This window comes from Salmo trutta, chromosome 14 (genome assembly GCF_901001165.1).
Source record: "Salmo trutta chromosome 14, fSalTru1.1, whole genome shotgun sequence".
In the NCBI taxonomy this organism is placed as follows: Eukaryota; Metazoa; Chordata; class Actinopteri; order Salmoniformes; family Salmonidae; genus Salmo; species Salmo trutta.
The window spans coordinates 38598032-38617503 of record NC_042970.1 but is presented as its reverse complement, the minus strand read 5'-3'; the positions used below and the strand labels follow the sequence as shown (position 1 = coordinate 38617503).

At 42.2% G+C, this 19472-nt stretch overlaps 2 protein-coding genes across 6 annotated transcripts in view; both read right to left on the bottom strand.

The window, feature by feature from the left end:
• The window catches only part of tacc1 (transforming, acidic coiled-coil containing protein 1), a 41809-nt gene extending 30969 nt beyond the window's left edge, over window positions 1-10840 (bottom strand). The window contains exon 1 of one of the 2 annotated variants that reach the window (XM_029775755.1): window positions 10669-10840. Coding sequence is in view for 1 of the 2 variants with exons in the window: in XM_029775753.1 (XP_029631613.1) it covers window positions 1555-1628 (74 nt within the window). In the remaining variant the exon portion in view is untranslated. Of the gene's footprint in view, window positions 1-1554; window positions 1906-10668 lie in introns of those variants that run through there. The other variant, XM_029775753.1, reaches the window with a different exon arrangement.
• A 497-nt stretch (window positions 10841-11337) lies between these two features.
• On the bottom strand, window positions 11338-19100 carry ddhd2 (DDHD domain containing 2). 4 transcript variants are annotated; one of them, XM_029775759.1, is made up of 19 exons: window positions 18252-19100; window positions 17867-17947; window positions 17583-17740; window positions 17037-17233; window positions 16542-16631; window positions 16250-16373; window positions 15885-15974; window positions 15512-15653; window positions 15112-15320; window positions 14722-14783; window positions 14481-14609; window positions 14293-14382; window positions 13863-14009; window positions 13243-13398; window positions 13032-13137; window positions 12639-12797; window positions 11884-12043; window positions 11697-11776; window positions 11338-11498 (listed from the first exon to the last, which is right to left on the bottom strand). In XM_029775759.1, exons 3-18 carry the CDS (start codon window positions 17719-17721, stop codon window positions 11710-11712), a joined length of 2067 nt encoding a protein of 688 aa, XP_029631619.1. In that variant the 5' UTR covers window positions 17722-17740; window positions 17867-17947; window positions 18252-19100; the 3' UTR covers window positions 11338-11498; window positions 11697-11709. The 4 variants fall into 4 exon arrangements, with proteins under 4 accessions (XP_029631619.1, XP_029631617.1, XP_029631620.1 ...); XM_029775757.1 differs by having other exon boundaries at window positions 11338-11776; XM_029775760.1 differs by having other exon boundaries at window positions 11338-11776; window positions 13863-14006.
• Window positions 19101-19472: the final 372 nt, after the last annotated feature.

Here is a 19472-nt window from a genome sequence, read left to right as displayed (position 1 = left end):
CTGATACACGAATGACTTCTTTTAATCAAGAGTGATCGACTCCAAACTTCCAACTGCCACATTCATCACATGCAATTAGCTGAGCATCTTATGGATTCAACACTGTGATCGGATATGGATCTATCTAACCTAGTCAATCATTAACAGCTTACCACATTATTGATCTATGGTAGCCCACTGAACTAAAGCCTTGGGAGCCAACACAACTCGTCGGGTCTCAGGAAAGGTTTATTCATAAAACGAGCAAGGTTCCCAAACACCTCCATTACACAAACAGTAATGCAGCATTTATTTATCTTCTAGTGTGAGGTACAGTTTACTGTATTGGTAAAAGCATGAGGGTCAAATGCATCCATTATGTCCGCTGTCTCATCTGCTATTGAGACGGCATATCCATAGAAATAGAATTACAGTACATTGACTTGAATGGGATTCTCTGTTCTATTAATTCTATTTCTGTGGGTATAACCTGCAGGGGGCAGAGTGGTCCCCTTTAAGAGAGACAACTCCTCATATAAACATTGACAGTACAGGGGGGACTAGAGGAAACACAGGAGCTACTTCACACAGTGAGATCAATCAGTCGGACAGCTAAACGTTCCTTTCGTCAACAAAACATGACGAGACAACTGAGGGTCTCTGTTTCAATCAACAACAGTAAAATCACAAATCTCAGTTCTTGGAGATGAGTACATGCGCACACACACACACACACGGATGTACTAGAGGGTACAGTAGACAAACATGCTTGACATTGTACATTTCCAGGCTGTTTGAAGCCTTATCATTGAGTGAGTGAGGGTGTGTGAATATTTGCATGTGTGTGCAAGAGCTTGTCTGAACAGACCATTCATTCACACTAGTATTAAACACATGGAGGTGACAACACACTGCATACACTGACTGTTTGCTTATAGTGTATGCTAATAATACACAGTATAACACTTATAATACACAGCATAACAAGCAACTGATCTCCATCCATTTCCCACAGCTACTTTGTCATTTTAAATCCTGAAATGTATCAATCGATTTGAATAATAAGACACGTAACTTTCAAAAACTAACAAAGACTATCTTTACATTATCAATCCGTAAAATATAGCATAGTGATGATATTGTTATACTGTAATAGTGTAAATGTAGACATTGATTAGCTAAAGTCTCCCCAACACTTTGTTTTTAACAAAGATTATACTATGTTTAAGTTACTTCCTTTCTGGTCAACAAACACTCTGACATGTCACAAACGCATCAGTCATAGCCTGTTCATAGCTTCTTCACTCGTCAGGCCACAACGAAGTTGACAAACCAGAACATCCAAGTACACCGTCAATTCCGCCTACAAGACGCCACAACCTCTGACAAACAGCAGCTCCTGAAACATTCAGCATGAATATCATTGACCCAACAGCTCATTTAAAATAATCCACTCCACAACTGAGTGAGGCCATTTTGACACGCCTCTGATAGAAGTACTGTTATTAGACAGTTGTCGAACTTCCATTGCTGTTACTGTAAGTACAGGTATTAGAGAACAGTTACTTCACTCACATGCTACTTGTCTTCCTCTTGATTGAGTTTGCTGCCCCGCCGGTCTTCTTCTGTTGGGACTGAGAGCCCCCCATGTTGACAGCAGCTTTCTTTACCCCTCTAAGGGAACTGGGCCTTTACCTGTTTGTCTGTAAGTCTATACAAGTGCGTGCTCCTTTTAAGTGCGTGCTCCTTTTAAGTGTGCACGTGTGGGTCATCCCAGGTCAAGTTAGCCAGCGTACTGTCCCATCCGCGTTTCTCTGACTACTGCTGCAGTGAATGACGCTGCAATGTCCATCTGAAACAGCCCCGATACTCTGCCAGGCTCTCTCTCCTGGCCCAAGCCTCCTCCCTCCCGTAGACTTATTGCTCCCTCATTCCCTCCCTTTAATTCTTTCTTTTTCTCCCTGTCCCCTCCTCCTTCACCTCAAGCACACACACATGCACACACACACGCACAAACACCAGGGAACAGACTGTGGTAAACATTCGACTGGGAGTTATTGTACACTATACTAAATCCAGGTGGGGACAATCAAGGAAGGAGGCTGGAAGGTACAGTAGGTAAACCAGGTCAAGTTTCTTCGTCATAAAGTGATGTCATGTGGTTATAACCCAGGTTGTGTCCTAAATGGCGCCCTATTCCCTATAGTGTACTACTACTATAGTGTACTATCCATATGGCTCTGTACAAAATTAGAACACCATATAAGGAATAGGGGTTCCATTTGGGACTCAGCCCCAGATAGCAGGCACACAACAACTCATGAGAGCAAACAGGACTCTGCTTGATGTGACAAGGTGGTGTTACTTCTGGTTCAACCTGTTTAGCAAGGATGGATGGTACCGTGTTTAGACTCAAATCTAAATGTCAACAGCAGTCCAGTCATTCAAAACATTACAGTTAGGGAGTGAACGGAATTTATTACATGGAGAAAATCGGACCTCTCTGAAATGAAAATGGATGACCCTACCTTGAGAAAACTATATTTTACCTAAACCCTCCCTGAACGCTTGAAAGAAATACAATCCACCCTCCCCTATACCCAAAATAATCATTACAAACCAAGTGGATAGCAGAGAATATGTATACCGTTTACACTCACTTCCTGGACAGACCAGAGCCTTAGATATGCAGTTTTAGAAACTGTTCTTCGTCCTGTAAGCATCACATGGCAACGCAGATATTTTAATAGCACACAGGGCTGCAGGCCAGAAGGTTGGTAGACCACCGTGGACAAGAGCAGGGGTGGAAAGATCTCTACAGTAAAAGCATTGCATGAATCTATCATCGTATATGCAGGTCAATCGAAAAAAAAAAGCCTTTTATAAACATTTCATGCAATTCTACGTAATTGTACATTTTAGCAGTTTTTTTTAATACCCCACAAATTACAGGTTAAGAATGGACAGAGAGATAAGATGAGCACAGGCCTATCTTATTTCTCCAATAATAAATCAGTGTGACGTCATTAGAAATCTGAGCATGGTACTTTCAAGAGTTAGGTCTACCTTTCCCCTCCAGACAGAGAAGGACTACCTTTCCACTCCAGACAGAGAAGGACTACCTTTCCACTCCAGACAGAGAAGGACTACCTTTCCACTCCAGACAGAGTAGGTCTACCTTTCCACTCCAGACAGAGAAGGACTACCTTTCCACTCCAGACAGAGTAGGCCTACCTTTCCACTCCAGACAGAGTAGGCCTACCTTTCCACTCCAGACAGAGTAGGTCTACCTTTCTACCCGACAGTAGGCCTACCTTTCCACTCCAGACAGAGAAGGACTACCTTTCCACCCGACAGTAGGCCTACCTTTCCACTCCAGACAGAGTAGGTCTACCTTTCCACCCGACAGTAGGCCTACCTTTCCACTCCAGACAGAGTTGGTCTACCTTTCCACCCGACAGTAGGCCTACCTTTCCACTCCAGACAGAGTAGGCCTACCTTTCCACCCGACAGTAGGCCTACCTTTCCACCCCAGACAGAGTAGGCCTACCTTTCCACCCGACAGTAGGCCTACCTTTCCACTCCAGACAGAGTAGGCCTACCTTTCCACCCCAGACAGAGTAGGCCTACCTTTCCACCCCAGACAGAGTAGGCCTACCTTTCCACTCCAGACAGAGTAGGCCTACCTTTCCACCCCTGACAGAGTAGGCCTACCTTTCCACACCAGACAGTGTAGGCCTACCTTTCCACACCAGACAGAGTAGGCCTACCTTTCCACACCAGACAGAGTAGGCCTACCTTTCCACCCCAGACAGAGTAGGCCTACCTTTCCACTCCAGACAGAGTAGGGCCTACCTTTCCACACCAGACAGTGTAGGCCTACCTTTCCACTCCAGACAGAGTAGGCCTACCTTTCCACACCAGACAGTGTAGGCCTACCTTTCCACTCCAGACAGAGAAGGACTACCTTTCCACTCCAGACAGAGTAGGCCTACCTTTCCACACCAGACAGTGTAGGCCTACCTTTCCACTCCAGACAGAGAAGGACTACCTTTCCACTCCAGACAGAGTAGGCTACCAACACAGATAAATGTCAGCTTTAACTGCTGGCTACTCTTCTTCCCAACAAGAGGTCACAAGTGTTTCACTGAAAGCGGTCTGTGTTTAAACATCTTCTACTGTACAGAAAGTGAATAGCTCAATTGATAGTGACAGAATTAGATTGCCTCCCAAGCAAAGTCATGTTTTTGTCTCCTCGGCTATAGAAGGTTGTAGCTCAGCCTCTGAATGAAAAGAAAGGAAACAACGATATCCCCATATGCATCGGAGTGACATCTTACGTGGGTATTTTACAGCTTGTTTCTAGCATAAAGCTTTGTGGACCAACACGCTGTTATAGATCACTTTCTATCATCGGATCTGTTTTATTTTCTTCACAATCTTCAGCTAACAAGGGATAGGCCCTGTGCTTTTAGCCATTTTCTTTAAGAAAATGTAGGCTTAAGCCATACCCTCTCATACCCGCTCAATTCGAGTCTTGGTTTTTAACTTAACAGCCCTTCACTGACATGGAGCTAGGCTATTTAAAGAGCGCATGGTGGATGGAGGAATTGACAGACAAATCCATGGATATAGCAGCCTATAGCCTAATGAAGACGTTGAAATGAATTGTGCCGACTCCATTTTGCCTACTTTCAGGACCACGAGCTGTCCATTTCCTATTGATTGTGCCGCGGCTACCACTTCAGGTTTCAGCACCACAATGTAAGTTACTTGAATCTGTCTTATTGCGAGGTCAGTAACTCTGATGAATACATCATGGGCAAGAAACATGTTGTTTTTAATCAAATCAATTATAGCAAGTAGCAAGCTATCAAAGTTGACCTCTGGTCCTCCTTCTCAACTTCCCGCTCCCCTTCTGAAGAGAAAATAGGCCATAGGCAAGTCTGCGCGTAAGGCCTAATCATTTAAAAGAAAATCGAAAGAAACCTTTGACTCTCCTCCTGAACTGTCACTGTAGCCCTACACAGCACAGCTATTGGTTAGGCAGCAGGCAAAAAGTTTTGGATCAGCAAGAGCAGAGCAGGCCGGGGCTCAGGTTGGAATATCCATTGCCGTGTGTAATGCAGCCTAGTTTTATTTTCACTGCAGCTATCTTAGAAATGGAACCTTGCTCTGTGATTCTCCCAGCATGCACTTCGTAGCCTATAGGCTATGGATCATTTGATTGTGACCACACTAAATAGCCCATAGTCGCCGATATATAGCCTAATAAGCAACTAATTCTAAAACACTGAGAAATATTGAAATGTCATCAAACACAAAATGACCCTCCCCTGGACTAGATTTTTTTTTTTTAAATACCCAAACCCTCCCCTTGACTGAAATTGAAAAGGCATGACCCTCCATGTCCATTTCGATCCATCCCTTATCAGGGAGTGATTATCTGACCAAAATGCATGCATGCAATTCCTGCAATGCAATTGCGAGTTGTGGTATTTGGAATCCCATTGGATTACAGGTTTTCCCATCTATTTCAAATGTTACGGTACTTTTTGGCACAGATATGTGCTCTTTAGCGTGAACAAAACGTACGTGTTAGCATACAGTAACACAACCGATGCAACTTGGTGTGACAAGGAGGAGACATATGTAACACAAGACGTACTTCCTTTCTTACAGTTATGAACCCACACTGGATCAATGCCATGAATAAAACCAACACCTTATATCTGTTTGTCAAAGAACCATGGGGAAACTTTTAGACAACATTGTTTCAGGATTCAAGCTCACACAAGCCAGCAAAAACAGGTTCTGCTGCTCACACTGACTAATCCTTTTAGTTGCTTTTAATTTACCACAGCATAATGCTTCATTTCAGATTAACAGTCTATCTGGCAGGATTGGGCAGTCAAATCCTGTTGAACACAATCAGTTTAGAAAGTGAATTAATTATATTCATTCATGAAGAGCCCTCATGGGAACAATGGGTAATGTTAATTCAATCAATTCATGAATTCATCAGTAGTTTCAAGAGTAAAAAAAAACAAAAACACAGGGATTGAGATTAAGGGTTGCCCTATCGCCTGAGGCAAGTGACCTGGGTGGTCATGCAAGTTGAGACTGCTCCGTGTTTGCCCCATTGGGTCTGTGATTTTTTGTTTACTGATAACAACCAAAATGAAAAGAATTCCAGTAGTCTGGTCGTCTTCCAGCTACTTTGCATTTTCGGGCAAGCGATCATAATCATCGGGCAACCCAAAAATGACCTTTCAGACCTTAATGTCAATCCCTGAAAACATAATATTTCCTTAGCACTGTAACGACATCGCCACAATGCTGCTCCGGTGACCTGTGCATAATAACAAAGGTCAAAGTGAGGTCACTGTCACATTGTAGTCATAAATACCAGACACCTACCTCTCTATCACCTCTCTACTGTACCGATTACATACTAGAGATGCATAGCTAGCCATTAAAGATAGAAACTCTCTGCTACAGACATACCTAGCCATGTTTCCTATAGACACTACCTATCAGAGATACAGTAAGAAGAAGAACGCATCTTCATTGACCAATAATAGCATCATGGTAGGAAGACTATTTGTCTGTGCAGTTCGTGTTCCCAATACCGATGACAAAGATAGCCTTTTGGCCCACCCCATGGCACTGTCACCTCGCCACCTCGCTTTCACAGAGCAATTAGAATTATTTTCAAAGAGGCTCAATGATCTTCATAGATCATTTTCACGTTCAGTGACATGTTTAAGAACATCAAATCAAACACTGCTTGAAATGAATTTGCTTCAACTTTTTATCCATCCATCCATCCTTTTGAGAACCGATTTAGTGAATCGTTATTTTACTGTAATCAGTTCGGGACTGTATGTTATTACTTATAGTGGCATTAAACAGGTTGACAAGAAATATCAGCAAAGACTAGGTATGAACAGCCTGACATCTAGTGGTAAACTAAGATAAATGGCATAGTTTTTTTGGGGGGGGGGGGTTAGGGGGTAGATCAGTTTAAAATATTGCAGATAGATTGTATCAATGTAATTGTCTGCATCACTTCCAATCCCCCATATATATTTTTTTGCAGATATATACACATACATAAATACATACATACATACATACATACATACATACATACATACATACATACATACATACATACGCATCTTTTTTAAATATTTCCTTTATTACCCTCCAACCCTACCACCCCTCCCCCAATTGGAGCAAACTAGTGAACAACAACGCTTAGGCCTGTATTTCCAGCTTATACATACTATATACAGTTTATGGACACAGTCTATTTTACTATCGTTTTATTTTGTTTGTTTTTAACTATTGTCTTTCCTCTACCCCTCCCATATATTTATGATGTCCATCCATTGTGATTTCTATTTGCCATATCTTTCAAACTGTGCTCTTTCAAAAAAATTCTGAACCTATGTACTTTTTTACAGACACAGTATATTTTACATTAGTTATCTTGTTGTTATTAGTCCTAACCTTCAGCTCCGTTCAAACATTGTTGGTAGTTGTTACAGGCATGACATGATTTCCCAAGGTATGTCATCAAGATCTTCAACATCATAATTACAGAACTTTTTTACACTTTATAGTGTACTTGCTTTTAGGGATGTTGACTCCCCTACTCATACAGTCGGCCTAATTGCCACGATGGAACTAATAATGACCACTAGTGTGGGTCTAATGTGACATCATGTTAAAGGGATCCAAATCCATTCCGTACGTGTTTAAAGGTGTTATGATGGGGAGGTTACTAGGCAACCTCACACACAGACCAGACACATCTGGTGTAGGTCTACAGTACATCCTGGCCAGGGGCAGTGACAGTGCAGTCTTACTCAGCGTTTCCATTGAGAGGCAGGGGACCGTGAGCAATGCGTGGATGTGAAACAGCACAGTGTTGATTCAACGTCTCCCTATCACTTCCTACTCAACAAATGATAACTCACCCACATCAGCGCAGCCAAACTGCTAGGGGAAACACTTAAAAACAACAAGCTCCTGAAATCCTTTCCACAACCACAAGTCTATAAATGGCAGGGTCATGGTAGTCTGGGAATCTCTCCCTGTAACTCCCTTTTCTAATACTGCCTGCTCACCTATTACAATGATTATTTTCTAATACTGATCACATAATCCATTGTTTTCCCCTAGTGTTACTCAAAAGGCCTCATGAGCTCAATATAAATGGATTGAATTCAATTGGATTCCTTTACCTCCCAAGAGAACTTCTGCATTCCAGTTCTCCAAAATGGGAACATTTGTGGGAATTTCTTTTGATTCCCAGAAACCGCAGCTTGCTTCCATTCCACATGTGAAAGAGCGGACTGGGGCTGTGCCTAAAAATATAATGTGCCGTCAAATCCTTACTTCCTCAATCCATGTTTCCTCAATTCCTCTCAAAGCCCATTGGAGGAGAGGATCCGAGGATCCCACCCTGACCTCCTACAATGAGCTTGGATAGGAATTCAGAAAGAAAATGACGGAGGAAGAAAAGCTTCGGCATTTAGTAACATTTTCAGACACAGCCATATGTTGGCTGCTCCTGCCCATTTAACCCCCACTTCCTGTTCAGCTGAGCCTCAGCCTCTGCCTGGGGTGTGTCTGAGAGTGACCTCATCTTCCTTCCAGCTCTGAGGGCCTCAGAAATGCCAAAAACACTACAGCACATGATGCAATGTGAATGCAAGTTCGAGGCAACCAGTAAGCCAAAATGGATTGTTTCTATGAGTTCTTCACTCATATTCATTCAGTCATAATGTAACTGAAAGAAAACACATGGAAGGAAATGAACGTTCCAGCACGCTGTTTGTCAGTTCTTGACCCTCCGTCTGAGCTGTGCTCTTTCTGGGATATACGCTGTTTTTGTGTGCGGTGAAAAAGGATTGTGTGTGTGTCAGCGTGTGTCAGTGTGTGTGAGCGTGTGTGTAAGCCATGAGTAGCACCCTGTTCACTTCAGACAGACTTCACATTGCCTTATGTATAGTGCTGTGTGTGTGTACGGTTGAGCCTTGCCTTGTGTTGGCTACTGGAACGTTGGTCATTGGTCAACAAGTGGAAAATCTGTGGAAAGAATTTCCTGTTGATGGACAATATCCACAATAAATCGAATGATTAATCAATCAATGTGAGAATCACATTGTGAGAAAGGCAAATGCACTGTTGTGTGTGTGTGTGTGTGTACACGCGAAAGTGAAATCCTTGACCAAAACCCAGGTTTAGATAGTGACATTGTAACTCTATCCTCCAGTCCTCTTATTAGCTCCCCTACTTCAAAGAATCTCAAGCTACCTCACCTTACATGAAGTCGCCTTTCAGTCAGATGGGTTTTTCTTACCAGCAGGGTTGAAACAGTGCATCCTGGCTGTGTTAGCCTAGAATTCAATCAAACCTGTCCTGCAGAAACCTAAACCACTGCACTCAAACATGAACTAATGGTGTTAGGTAAATAATGGGCTGCCCCCACAAAAAGCAGGTTCAGACTTTTTTAATTTCGCAGCTTTCCTTTTTCATCCAAATAAAGGAAAGCATTTTAAGTGTGTTTAATTAGAGCAGGGATTAATTATCCCGTGGTTGAATGAGACTTACATAAACACAATACAAACATGTGTTAGAAAAGCCGAAAACAACAGGCTTACAGGCATGAAAAAGTACAAGCTAGCAGTGCTCACACATTATCCACGACGCCGGCTGTGGTGTCAGCTCAGCTAGTTGTTTCCAGAGTTATAGAGCTTATAAGAGCCAGACTCTCACACTGGAAGAGTGAAAGAAAGTCATTAAAAGGATAAATGCTTTTAATAGTAATCCTCCCTTGCCAGAACCCCCATCTAGACAGTTAATGCAGAGTTTTGGAAAATTTGGAATTACATTTGATTCAAGCAGAATGGACAGGCTACAAAAAAAAGGACGATTCAGTGGAAGACATATTTTGCTCTCATTGAGTCTCATCCCTCGGGGACTACTGATAACCTATATATTATAGAAATAAAACTATTTGCATGTGAAAATGTCATGGGATGCATTTGCTCCATTTATTCCCTTATGTGGTTGCACTTTACTTGAACCTATGTTATATGGGCTTCAAAAAAACTGTTGTCATGACACAACAAATGAACAGTCATGACTAGCCAACTTGTGTGATCTTATGCTAACTGACTTTACATGGTCATAATAGCCTACTTTCAATAAAACACAACTATATATCATAAACAAGAAACTACAGGGCCCGTGTTAGTCCATGTATGATTCATAGGAAAGTTGAACAGACGAGACTATGGTTTCAAATCATGTTTTAAAAATGAATTTCTCTCATGGAACGTTACTCTAGAAGTAAATATTGTGATTATAGCCTAGTCTTTGGTGTCTGCACATACGCTGTGTGACTGAACATGCAGGTCCTGTCATGTCGCCCATGATCTTGTGCCAAAGTGAGTTAAATAACGTTTAAAGCAAAATTATACTTCAAAATGTAATATAATTAATATTCCAAATTTGTTATGTGATCTTACATTTTAGTAGATGCCATCACGATACATAACACAACGGTATCACTATCCATCTAACAGTATAGCGATTTACATTTTTACAGGCAAAAACAGTCAACACAGAGCTGGCGATTATAGCCAATAGTCCAAAAGTGAAATGTCCTACCTTTCCAGTGAATTTACCGGATAAATCCGCAACCCGACTTTCAAGAGACGTCAAAGATGGTGTTATAAAGTTATTTTCTTCACTATGAAAACGTTCCTTGCAAAGCACGATGTGATGGGCAGTCCAAATGTCCCAACGCGTTCTTCAAAGAGAACTGTCCTGTGGCGTATATTCCACGCGGTGGGTGACGCGGATAAATGGGAAATTAACTTTCTGGGGGCTATGTGCTAGGAATGTGACTTAAAGACACAGTCGGTTAATGTACGACATGAATCTTACAGATAGGAACACAATGCGTGGTCACCTCTCTTTGGAGTGCAAGGCTAAATAGGCAACAGTGTGGCATGGAGTCAACAGTAGCTATTAGATATGCCTGTTGGCTGAAGCAGACAGTCAAAACCTTGCAGGATTTATTTCTGTTGTTCATAATGTACTAAAAGTAAACACACACACGTGCTAAATTGCAACTAGGACATGGTCCAGCAAAAAGTGTGAATAAGCAGAATAGCAGCTTAAATTAAAAGTTGGTCAAAGTTTCCATATTTGTAAACAAATTAGAACAAGCCCATAATCCTACAATACATTTTAAATGCATTCTTATGCAAACAGTGCATTAGGTATCGACCAAAAATAACTGTGTAAATTAGTCATCTCCAGATCAAATCACAATTCAGATTAAAATCACAATTTATTCAAAGTGCATTTACCAGAAGCCTCAATACACTTTACAGAAAAATAAATACAAACGAAGCCATAAACATGTGATGGCGTCCAGAGTCTCCTCTAGTAGATACACAACTCAAAAGATCCATCCTTTACATCAGGGGTGGGCAACCCCAGTCCTCCTGGGCCTGATTGGTGTCACACTTTTTCTCCATCCCTAGCAAACACAGCTGACTAATCAAATTGCATTCTAAACTGAAGATCATGATTAGGTGATTATTGGAGTCAGGTGTGTTAGCTAGGGCAAAACTGTGACACTGATCAGGCCCTCGAGGACTGGAATTGCCCACCCCTGCTTTACATGGACATTTGGAGATGCTAGAGAAGGATTCCCTTCCCCTCATAGATTTCTCTCAAAAGCAGCAACACGGTATCCTCAGAATCCCTGAAACACACAAGAAAACATGAGATACTGCAGAAAGCTTAAGAAAACATGTAAGCTAGTTCAAATACAGCATGAGTCAGAGTCAACACTAGCTCAGTTGTTATTACCAGTAGCAGAGATGGCTCTGAATGGCAAACAGATACTCATTGAAGCTCTCTAGGGGTTTCTCTTGAAGGACGTAATCAAACCGACGTCCACCATTCAACATTCCAAAACTGATATTCTTCATCTCTGTAGGTGAGACGGTACCGTTTTGGGCCCTACTACCTGGAAAAGAGTATTGATGGAACATTCCACTAACACAGTTCAAATGTTAATGTCTCTTTTTTGTCTTTTAGGACAGCTGTTTTTAGTCAAGACTTTCGTGTTTTTAACATAATGTGTAATTGTTGTGCTGTCTGTGTGTTTATAGTTGTGTTTAATGTTGTGTTAGTGTATGTAAGTTGTTTTGTCTGACACGTTGTTCCCCTTGCTGCTATTGGACCAGTTCTCTCATGGAAAAGAGATGTTATCTCAATGAGAAAAACTTGTATAAATAAAGGTCAAATAAAAACATTTAAAATAAAGGGACATTTGGTTGCAGGCAGGGGTAACATGGTAATACTCATAGTACATACAAAAAACACGTCACACAAAGGACAAATTACACCGAAAAATCATTATATTACATTAAGTTGCTTTTAAAGGCCTACCTGTTTAGTAATGCTATAATTACTAGAGTAACAACAGTGGAATTTGTTTTTGGGAATATGAAGAATAAAGTAATGCATGTATGGAAAAACACTGCACATGGTTCCTAATAAATGAGTGAATGAATTAATGAGCGAACAAAAGTAATAAATAAATGAGACCAGTCTCTCACCTTCGGACTCCTGAGGTGGCAGTGCAGCCGTGGTTCCTACACTGGCCACTGGGGGCAGTGTGTTGACAGGTAGCGTGGTGAGGGTCTGCCACACACCACGGAGAGTACTGACGGAGAGCAGCAGATCTGAGCTGACTCGCATCAAGCTGTCTTTCAGCTCTGGGGGACACAATGTCAACACAGGGTCACTGCATGGGAGCACAAGGTGGATGAAAGCTTCCACACGCTCATCGGATAGCAACGATGTAGGTCAGTGTTTTAAATTATCAGGCAGGTCAGAGCGTTAGTAATGCTCGCTTAGGGTCTTAACAAAAAGCTCATGACATATGGGGCTACCATATCTAGAAATGTTTCTGTAATGTTCAGATCAAAGCTTCACGCCTCAGGTCTCACCGAGATGCATCCTCTTCCTGCCCTTGTGATGTGGGATTAGCATTGGGGGCAGGTCCACCCCTGGAGACACCACCATGGGCTCAATCCTGAAGGCCACCGGGTCAAACTGCAAGGAGGAAGAACACATTGTCAGGTCCTTATGAATACTCATGACTTTGATTGACTTTAGCTCCACTAATCATTTTTACTAACATATGATCCATAAACATACTGGATGGAAGATGTTGTAGAAGCTCTTGCAGGTGGGGAGGCTGTATTTGGGGTCGATCCTCTTCAGGCCGCGCACTGATAGGAACATCCCTATAGGAGAACCCAAGGCAAAGAAGGCCTGCGGCTGGAAGGCCAGCTGAGGGTACACAATGGACACCTGGGCAGGAAGGGCAGGGGTACATGTTTAATACTAATTCAGTATGCTCCATGTATAAATTCTGAATTTCTTCACTTTCTGTAACTAAGCATGGATATCAAAACTTACCAACATTTTAAAATTACATTTACATTTTATTCATTTAGATTTTCAGTTGTAATAGTTGGGCCTCATGTTAACTGCATCAAGACATTCTATTAAATATATTCTCTTTAATCCATAATTTGGCTTTGAGTGTTGTTTTTGTGTTGTTTGTTGTTTAAATCCTTGTACACAAAATAATGTATACTTTTTAGCCAGTAGTTCTGAAAGTTGTCCTCACGAGCCATAAGCGGTCCCCGAAAATGGTGTACTACTTCACATATGTGCAGATATGTGCACCACGGCATTGCTCTCTCTCGCTCTACTGTATGTGCATGTGTACATGTTACTGTATGCAGTCACTGTTGTTGTTGTTTGTTTACCTGGCCAATGCCAATGTCAAAGTACTTGTAATCCACTGGGCTGGTGGAGGGGGCGTCTGAGAGGAGCGTTGGTTGTTCTTGGACCTGGGAATACACACCTGGAATGCCAGAAACTGGCTGGGACGTTCCTGTCCTGGATTCCTGCTTCTGGGCCGAAGGATGGATGGATACATTAGATAGCTCCAATAACAATCTAAACAATATAACTTCATCAGGCTGCTGGTTCCAGCTTGCAGCCCATTTACAAACAGTTAGGATGGAATACTGTCAGGGTTAAGACCACAGATGGACAGGAAGCTACGCGCAATAGATCCAATAGACTGGAATGTCAGATCAAAGAAGCTTGATTTTTAAAACTAGTGGAACATTTCACATAATGGCTATGTTTGACAATGAATGGATCTATTTGGAAGTGGATTGGATGTCATACCTCTCTCCATCTCTTCAACAAGCACATGATCTTCTTGCGAGGCCCCAAGGGCATTCCCAAGTCCTTCAAGTCCGTCTCCGAACAGAGAGCCTAGTCAATAGACAGAGGACACACACACAGTTAGAAAGTCACACACACACACACACACACACACACACACACACACACACACACACACACACGCTTACCAGTGATTCTAAGTCCATTTGCTCCTTTGTAAGCATTTGGAAAAACTTGCCCAATCCGCAATTCCTAAGTGTTTTCTCAAAGCTCTCAAAATTAATGGAGGTTGCTTCACTTGGGCTGCTGACGCTACTCTGAAGCAGAAGAAATATAGGATCAACATTGAGCTAATCAGAATAAATATGCTGGTGGTTGTGGCCATGGCCAAAATGTAGCTGTACATTTTGTCAGTTGCCTACTACTTACTATCTTTTCATCTGTGTTATGTATTTCTTGATTTGTCAGAAGGTCAAAGAGGATCAGAGAACCTAGAAAAGTCATATTAATAAAGAATATGAATTACTATAATGGTTATCAATACTGCACTCCTAGAAAAAAAAGGTATTATCTGGAACCGAAAAGGGTTCTTCAGCTCTCCCCATAGGAGAACCCTTTGAAGAACCCTTTTTGGTTCCAGGTAGAACCCTTTACACAGCGGGTTCTACACATATCCCAAAAGAGTTCTACCCGGTAAACAAAAAGGGTTCCCCTATGGGGACAGCCGAAGAACCCTTTTGGAAACTTTTTTTCCTATGAGTGCAGTTTTTCCTAATAAAGTCTGAAGAGAAAGTTAGGAGAGGTCTGTGAGGTACTGACCCAGACTGTGTCCAGTCAGTGACACTGCACCAGTGAATTGTGGGTGGCGCTGAAGGAATACGTGGTGGAGGCGGTTGATCTCTGAGGCCACGGTGTCTATGATGGTCTGGCAGTAGGTGGGGCTGTTGTAGTAGAACAGGTCCAGCACCGTGCCGTTGCTGAACTGACGCAGACGACTGATGCTGGGCAGGGTGATCCTCTGGATATCCCTGTTGGTAGGAGGAAGGTAAGAAAGTTTGTATTAGTGTGTGTGTTTGTGTGTGTGTGTGTGTGTATGTGTGTGTGCGTGTGCCATACTTTTGTGTGAAAAATCACAAAACCCAGTAAACAGACGATTTAAACAACAAACAACACAAAAACAGCACTCAAAGCCAAATGATGGAACAGTCCAAGGCCTTACTCGTCCACCCCAGTGGCGTCTCCATGCAGGACCCGGTGCCAGTTGACTGGCAGGAACTCCACACGGCCCATGTGGGCGCCATCTTGCCCCTGCTTGAAGTGACTGCTCAGCAGGCTGAGTGAAGCATCGCGGAAATCATTCACTACAGGCGGTAGAGAGTGCTTTAGTATGTTTGTGATATGCTTTTGCATGTTGGTACAGTTAACTGGTAGGACTTTTGTTTCAAGTAATATGGTCATCTTAACCTATCAAGTCTGCATTAATCAACGTACGGGAATGTCTGTGAGAAAAAAAGGAATTGTGAAAAAGGGGAAAAGCAGAGTGCAGGTAAAGGTAAAGTTTTAGAAGTAGGGGTCAAAGGTTATACACACACCACATTGAACGACCCCACGCAGCTGGATGTCACAGGCCGGTCCAACGCCATGTACCATGAAGACAAGGTGGTCTACTTGGTAAGGCTCTCCTGATTGACCAACAACACAAATAAGGTATACTGTGTAAGGAATTGTAATTTGGTATCATGTACTGTAAATACCAATGTGCGCATGGTCCAATGCATTGGATGCTCTACAACGTGAGTTCTCTGTAAACAATGCAATATCCATTGTTCAGGCCAATTCCCAGTACTGTTTGCATGAAACACAAATAGAAGTACAGTACAGGTGTGACAACCTCACACAGAGGTGTAGAACTCAAAGCCCATTGTGAAGATGGAGGCCTATACATTTGCGGGCTTACCTTCAGGTATCTCTATTGAAATACCCTCCATCCCCCTTTTGACGGTCCTGGGTCGACTTTGCTCAGAGGCAGAGGGGAAGCTTATCCAGTACTTCGAGGGGATTGTCTGTTGCTGTGTCATAAGCTAACGGAGACAGACCAAGGAATAGAAACTTTGTTGCATTTTATTTTACAGTCCAATATTTGCATCTCTACAGACATACCATGCAGGTACTAGTGATAGTAAGATAGTGTCACTAAGATATACTGTGCTTCTGTACATATCAGTTATGGATGGGAGAGGGGGTCATACCTTAGGGCTATGCAACACCACCGTTTCTCCAGTGGGGAATTCTAACTTCCTCGTCCAGTCATTCAGCGTCACTGATATCATGTAAGCCTCCTGTGAATACAGTGATGCAAATGTTATGGACCCTGGTCTCCTGCACTCCAGACATTAGCTCCGGGAGGTAACACAAGTCTTGGGTTATGTGGTTGACCGAGGTTCAAACCCGGTCAATAATACTGTATATGTTACTGACAATATTACCAAGGTATGATTGACAGATTAACAAGGTCATTACCAATCCGCAGTATACCCCTTTCAGACGGTAGAAAGAAGTAAATACTGGCCCCCGCAAAACTATGGTACGAAGATAAACACCAAGGCATCAAGGTAGATATTGTATCACTTTGTAATGATTTGCGTTTGTGTGCGTCCGATATGGCACCTATATAGTGCACTTCTATTGACCAGGGCCCTGTATACGATATAGGGAACACGTTGTCATTTCAGACTGTGTCCTACCTCCAGGACGAGGCTGGTGTGCTCTGGGTAAGGGGTGTAGGAGATATCCTTGTCTCCTTTGTGGAACCAGGAGCAGCGCCTCACCTCCGAGGGGGGCTGCTCCCAGTACACCGCGTAGCGCCGCCTCTCCTTCAGCCTCACATCGAACCGCCTACCCTCTGTGGCTACCACCATCTCGTCCTCCCCGCGGGTCCCACCTGTTAGGAGCAAACACACAATTATGATGCTATGGTTAGTCATCTTTATCATTGCTACTATCATCAGGGATCACGTCATTATATCCCATGGCTGATTGAACAGCACAGCCTAAATGAACAAAACCATAACACTCCACATTACAGCAAAAGTTGTAATTACATAGTATGGTAACAAGTTATAGTTCATCACAATGAAAACGTTACTTGCCTAGATAGTCCTTAATTTCAGTGTAACTATATTCTTGTTTCAGGGTAACACATCCCACATAATACGGTGCTATAGTACAAAGGGGCAACAATACAAGAACAATTTGTATTATTTGTAAAAGTATGATGAATTGTCTCATGCCATGTTTGTGTGCCTCTTCCAGCCTTGGTGAGTCCTCTCTGCTGAAAGGGAACCAGGAGTCTTTACAGTCCACCTGCTGCTCGCAGTGGAACCAATGGTGCTGCACCGGCTCATATACACCTTCTATCACACCGTTCATGGCAGCTAGATCAGAGAAGCTAGTAAAGAGTGGAAGTGAATAGAACAGATCATCATTCTTAGATTTTCTCTATAGGGAACATTTATATGTGTAGTCTGCTTTTAAATGTTTTAAAAAATACAGAAAGAGATCAAGAGAAGCTCACCTACTATCTGGCTAGTGTATGAGGATGGAGGGGTCATTTGAGAGGCTCAGGTTGATCACCCAGGCAGCTTTAACGGACCACCTGGGAGGCACAAACAGCATTCTAATATTTACACATTCATCTGATGCTAAGTTTCAGGGAAGATATCATTGTTTTAGATGCTAGCTAAGGGCTGACAATTGGATATGTTGTATCCTTGAAATACAAGAAACACAGCAAGCACATGTTTCTGTCCTATCCATGGATAGACAGTGCTGAGTAAGAACATACCATCTCATAACATACTGGGAATGTTCGCTAGGAGTGAATATTGTGAATTCCTCTCATACTATTTAAACTCACATTCTTTAAAAGTAGAGAGCAGGCATCAGAAATAGCTACATACCTTCAATGTACAGCTAATGTTATAGTATAGGACTCCATCAAATATGGCGGTTCCTCCCGAGTGGACCTCTCTGTTCAAAGTTGCAAATAGACGTCCTTGGAATATATCCAAATCAAAAAGCATTTAGATATTGATGAAGGCAACAACAAAAACAGCAAGGTTTGTTAAGGTTTCCAACAGGGAGGACTTTCCTCTGATTGACTTCACACTTTGCAAGCTTGTCTCAACACTCATGTGTTCTGAATGACTTCACTGGTTTAGTGACTCAGAGTGGGATCAAAGGTCAATTCCAATCACGATGAAGAGGTGTGGGGAAATAGCAACACAACAGTAGGCCTGTAGGCCATAATCACAGAAGAGAGAAAGTACCCAAATCTCTCTAACAATTGTGTTTTAACTCATTAATAATAATTTGCTCCTTTGGTTCCAAGCTTAGAGTGGGGAACGGAAACATATGCAAAGTTTTACATGACCATCGCTTTATCACATAAAGATAAGCAATAATGTCAGTCTTTGACAGTTTAACTTCAGTCTGTCCACATCTACACGGTAGTAAAATCAAAATCAGATGTACAACACACATGTTGTATGTATGGAGTAAAGTGTAAAAGGTACTTGCCAACTGAATGGTCCTGATAATTTAAGACAAGAGGTCAGTGGGTTCTGCTTTCCATGAATCATCTCTTACATAGGACAATGTTCCACCTGTGTAACATACTGTGCCTAGACATGGAATCACCAGATCAGAAACATTGATATTATTTAGCATGACAGCCTAGAAATGCAACCCTGTCTTTACCTCTTGCAATAGACAGCACAGATTGAGTAAGGAGAGTGGGCTACTTGTGGTTGAGGGTTCGGGTTGAGACCATAAAGTCTTTGTGACTTGCAGTCTCTCCCCTCCTATAGACAATTTAAGGCAATAAACAATTCCACAAATTATTGACATTTTGAAGAACTAAGATAAGTTTGCTTTTACATGAAAAGCTCTTATCTACTTACTGATAGCCCACGGACATGTGTAAGGGAATGTTAACGTTTTTCTTTTAACATCCTCAAAGCCGACACTGGAGTTGTCTGGTCTCTTCAACCAACGCTGCATCAATAACATTGTACGAATTACTATTCGTAACTTATTGTACGGATTGTAATTCCTAATTAATATATACGAAACGTAATATCATACTAATTAGTGTCCCACATTTACTATGTGAAGTCTAC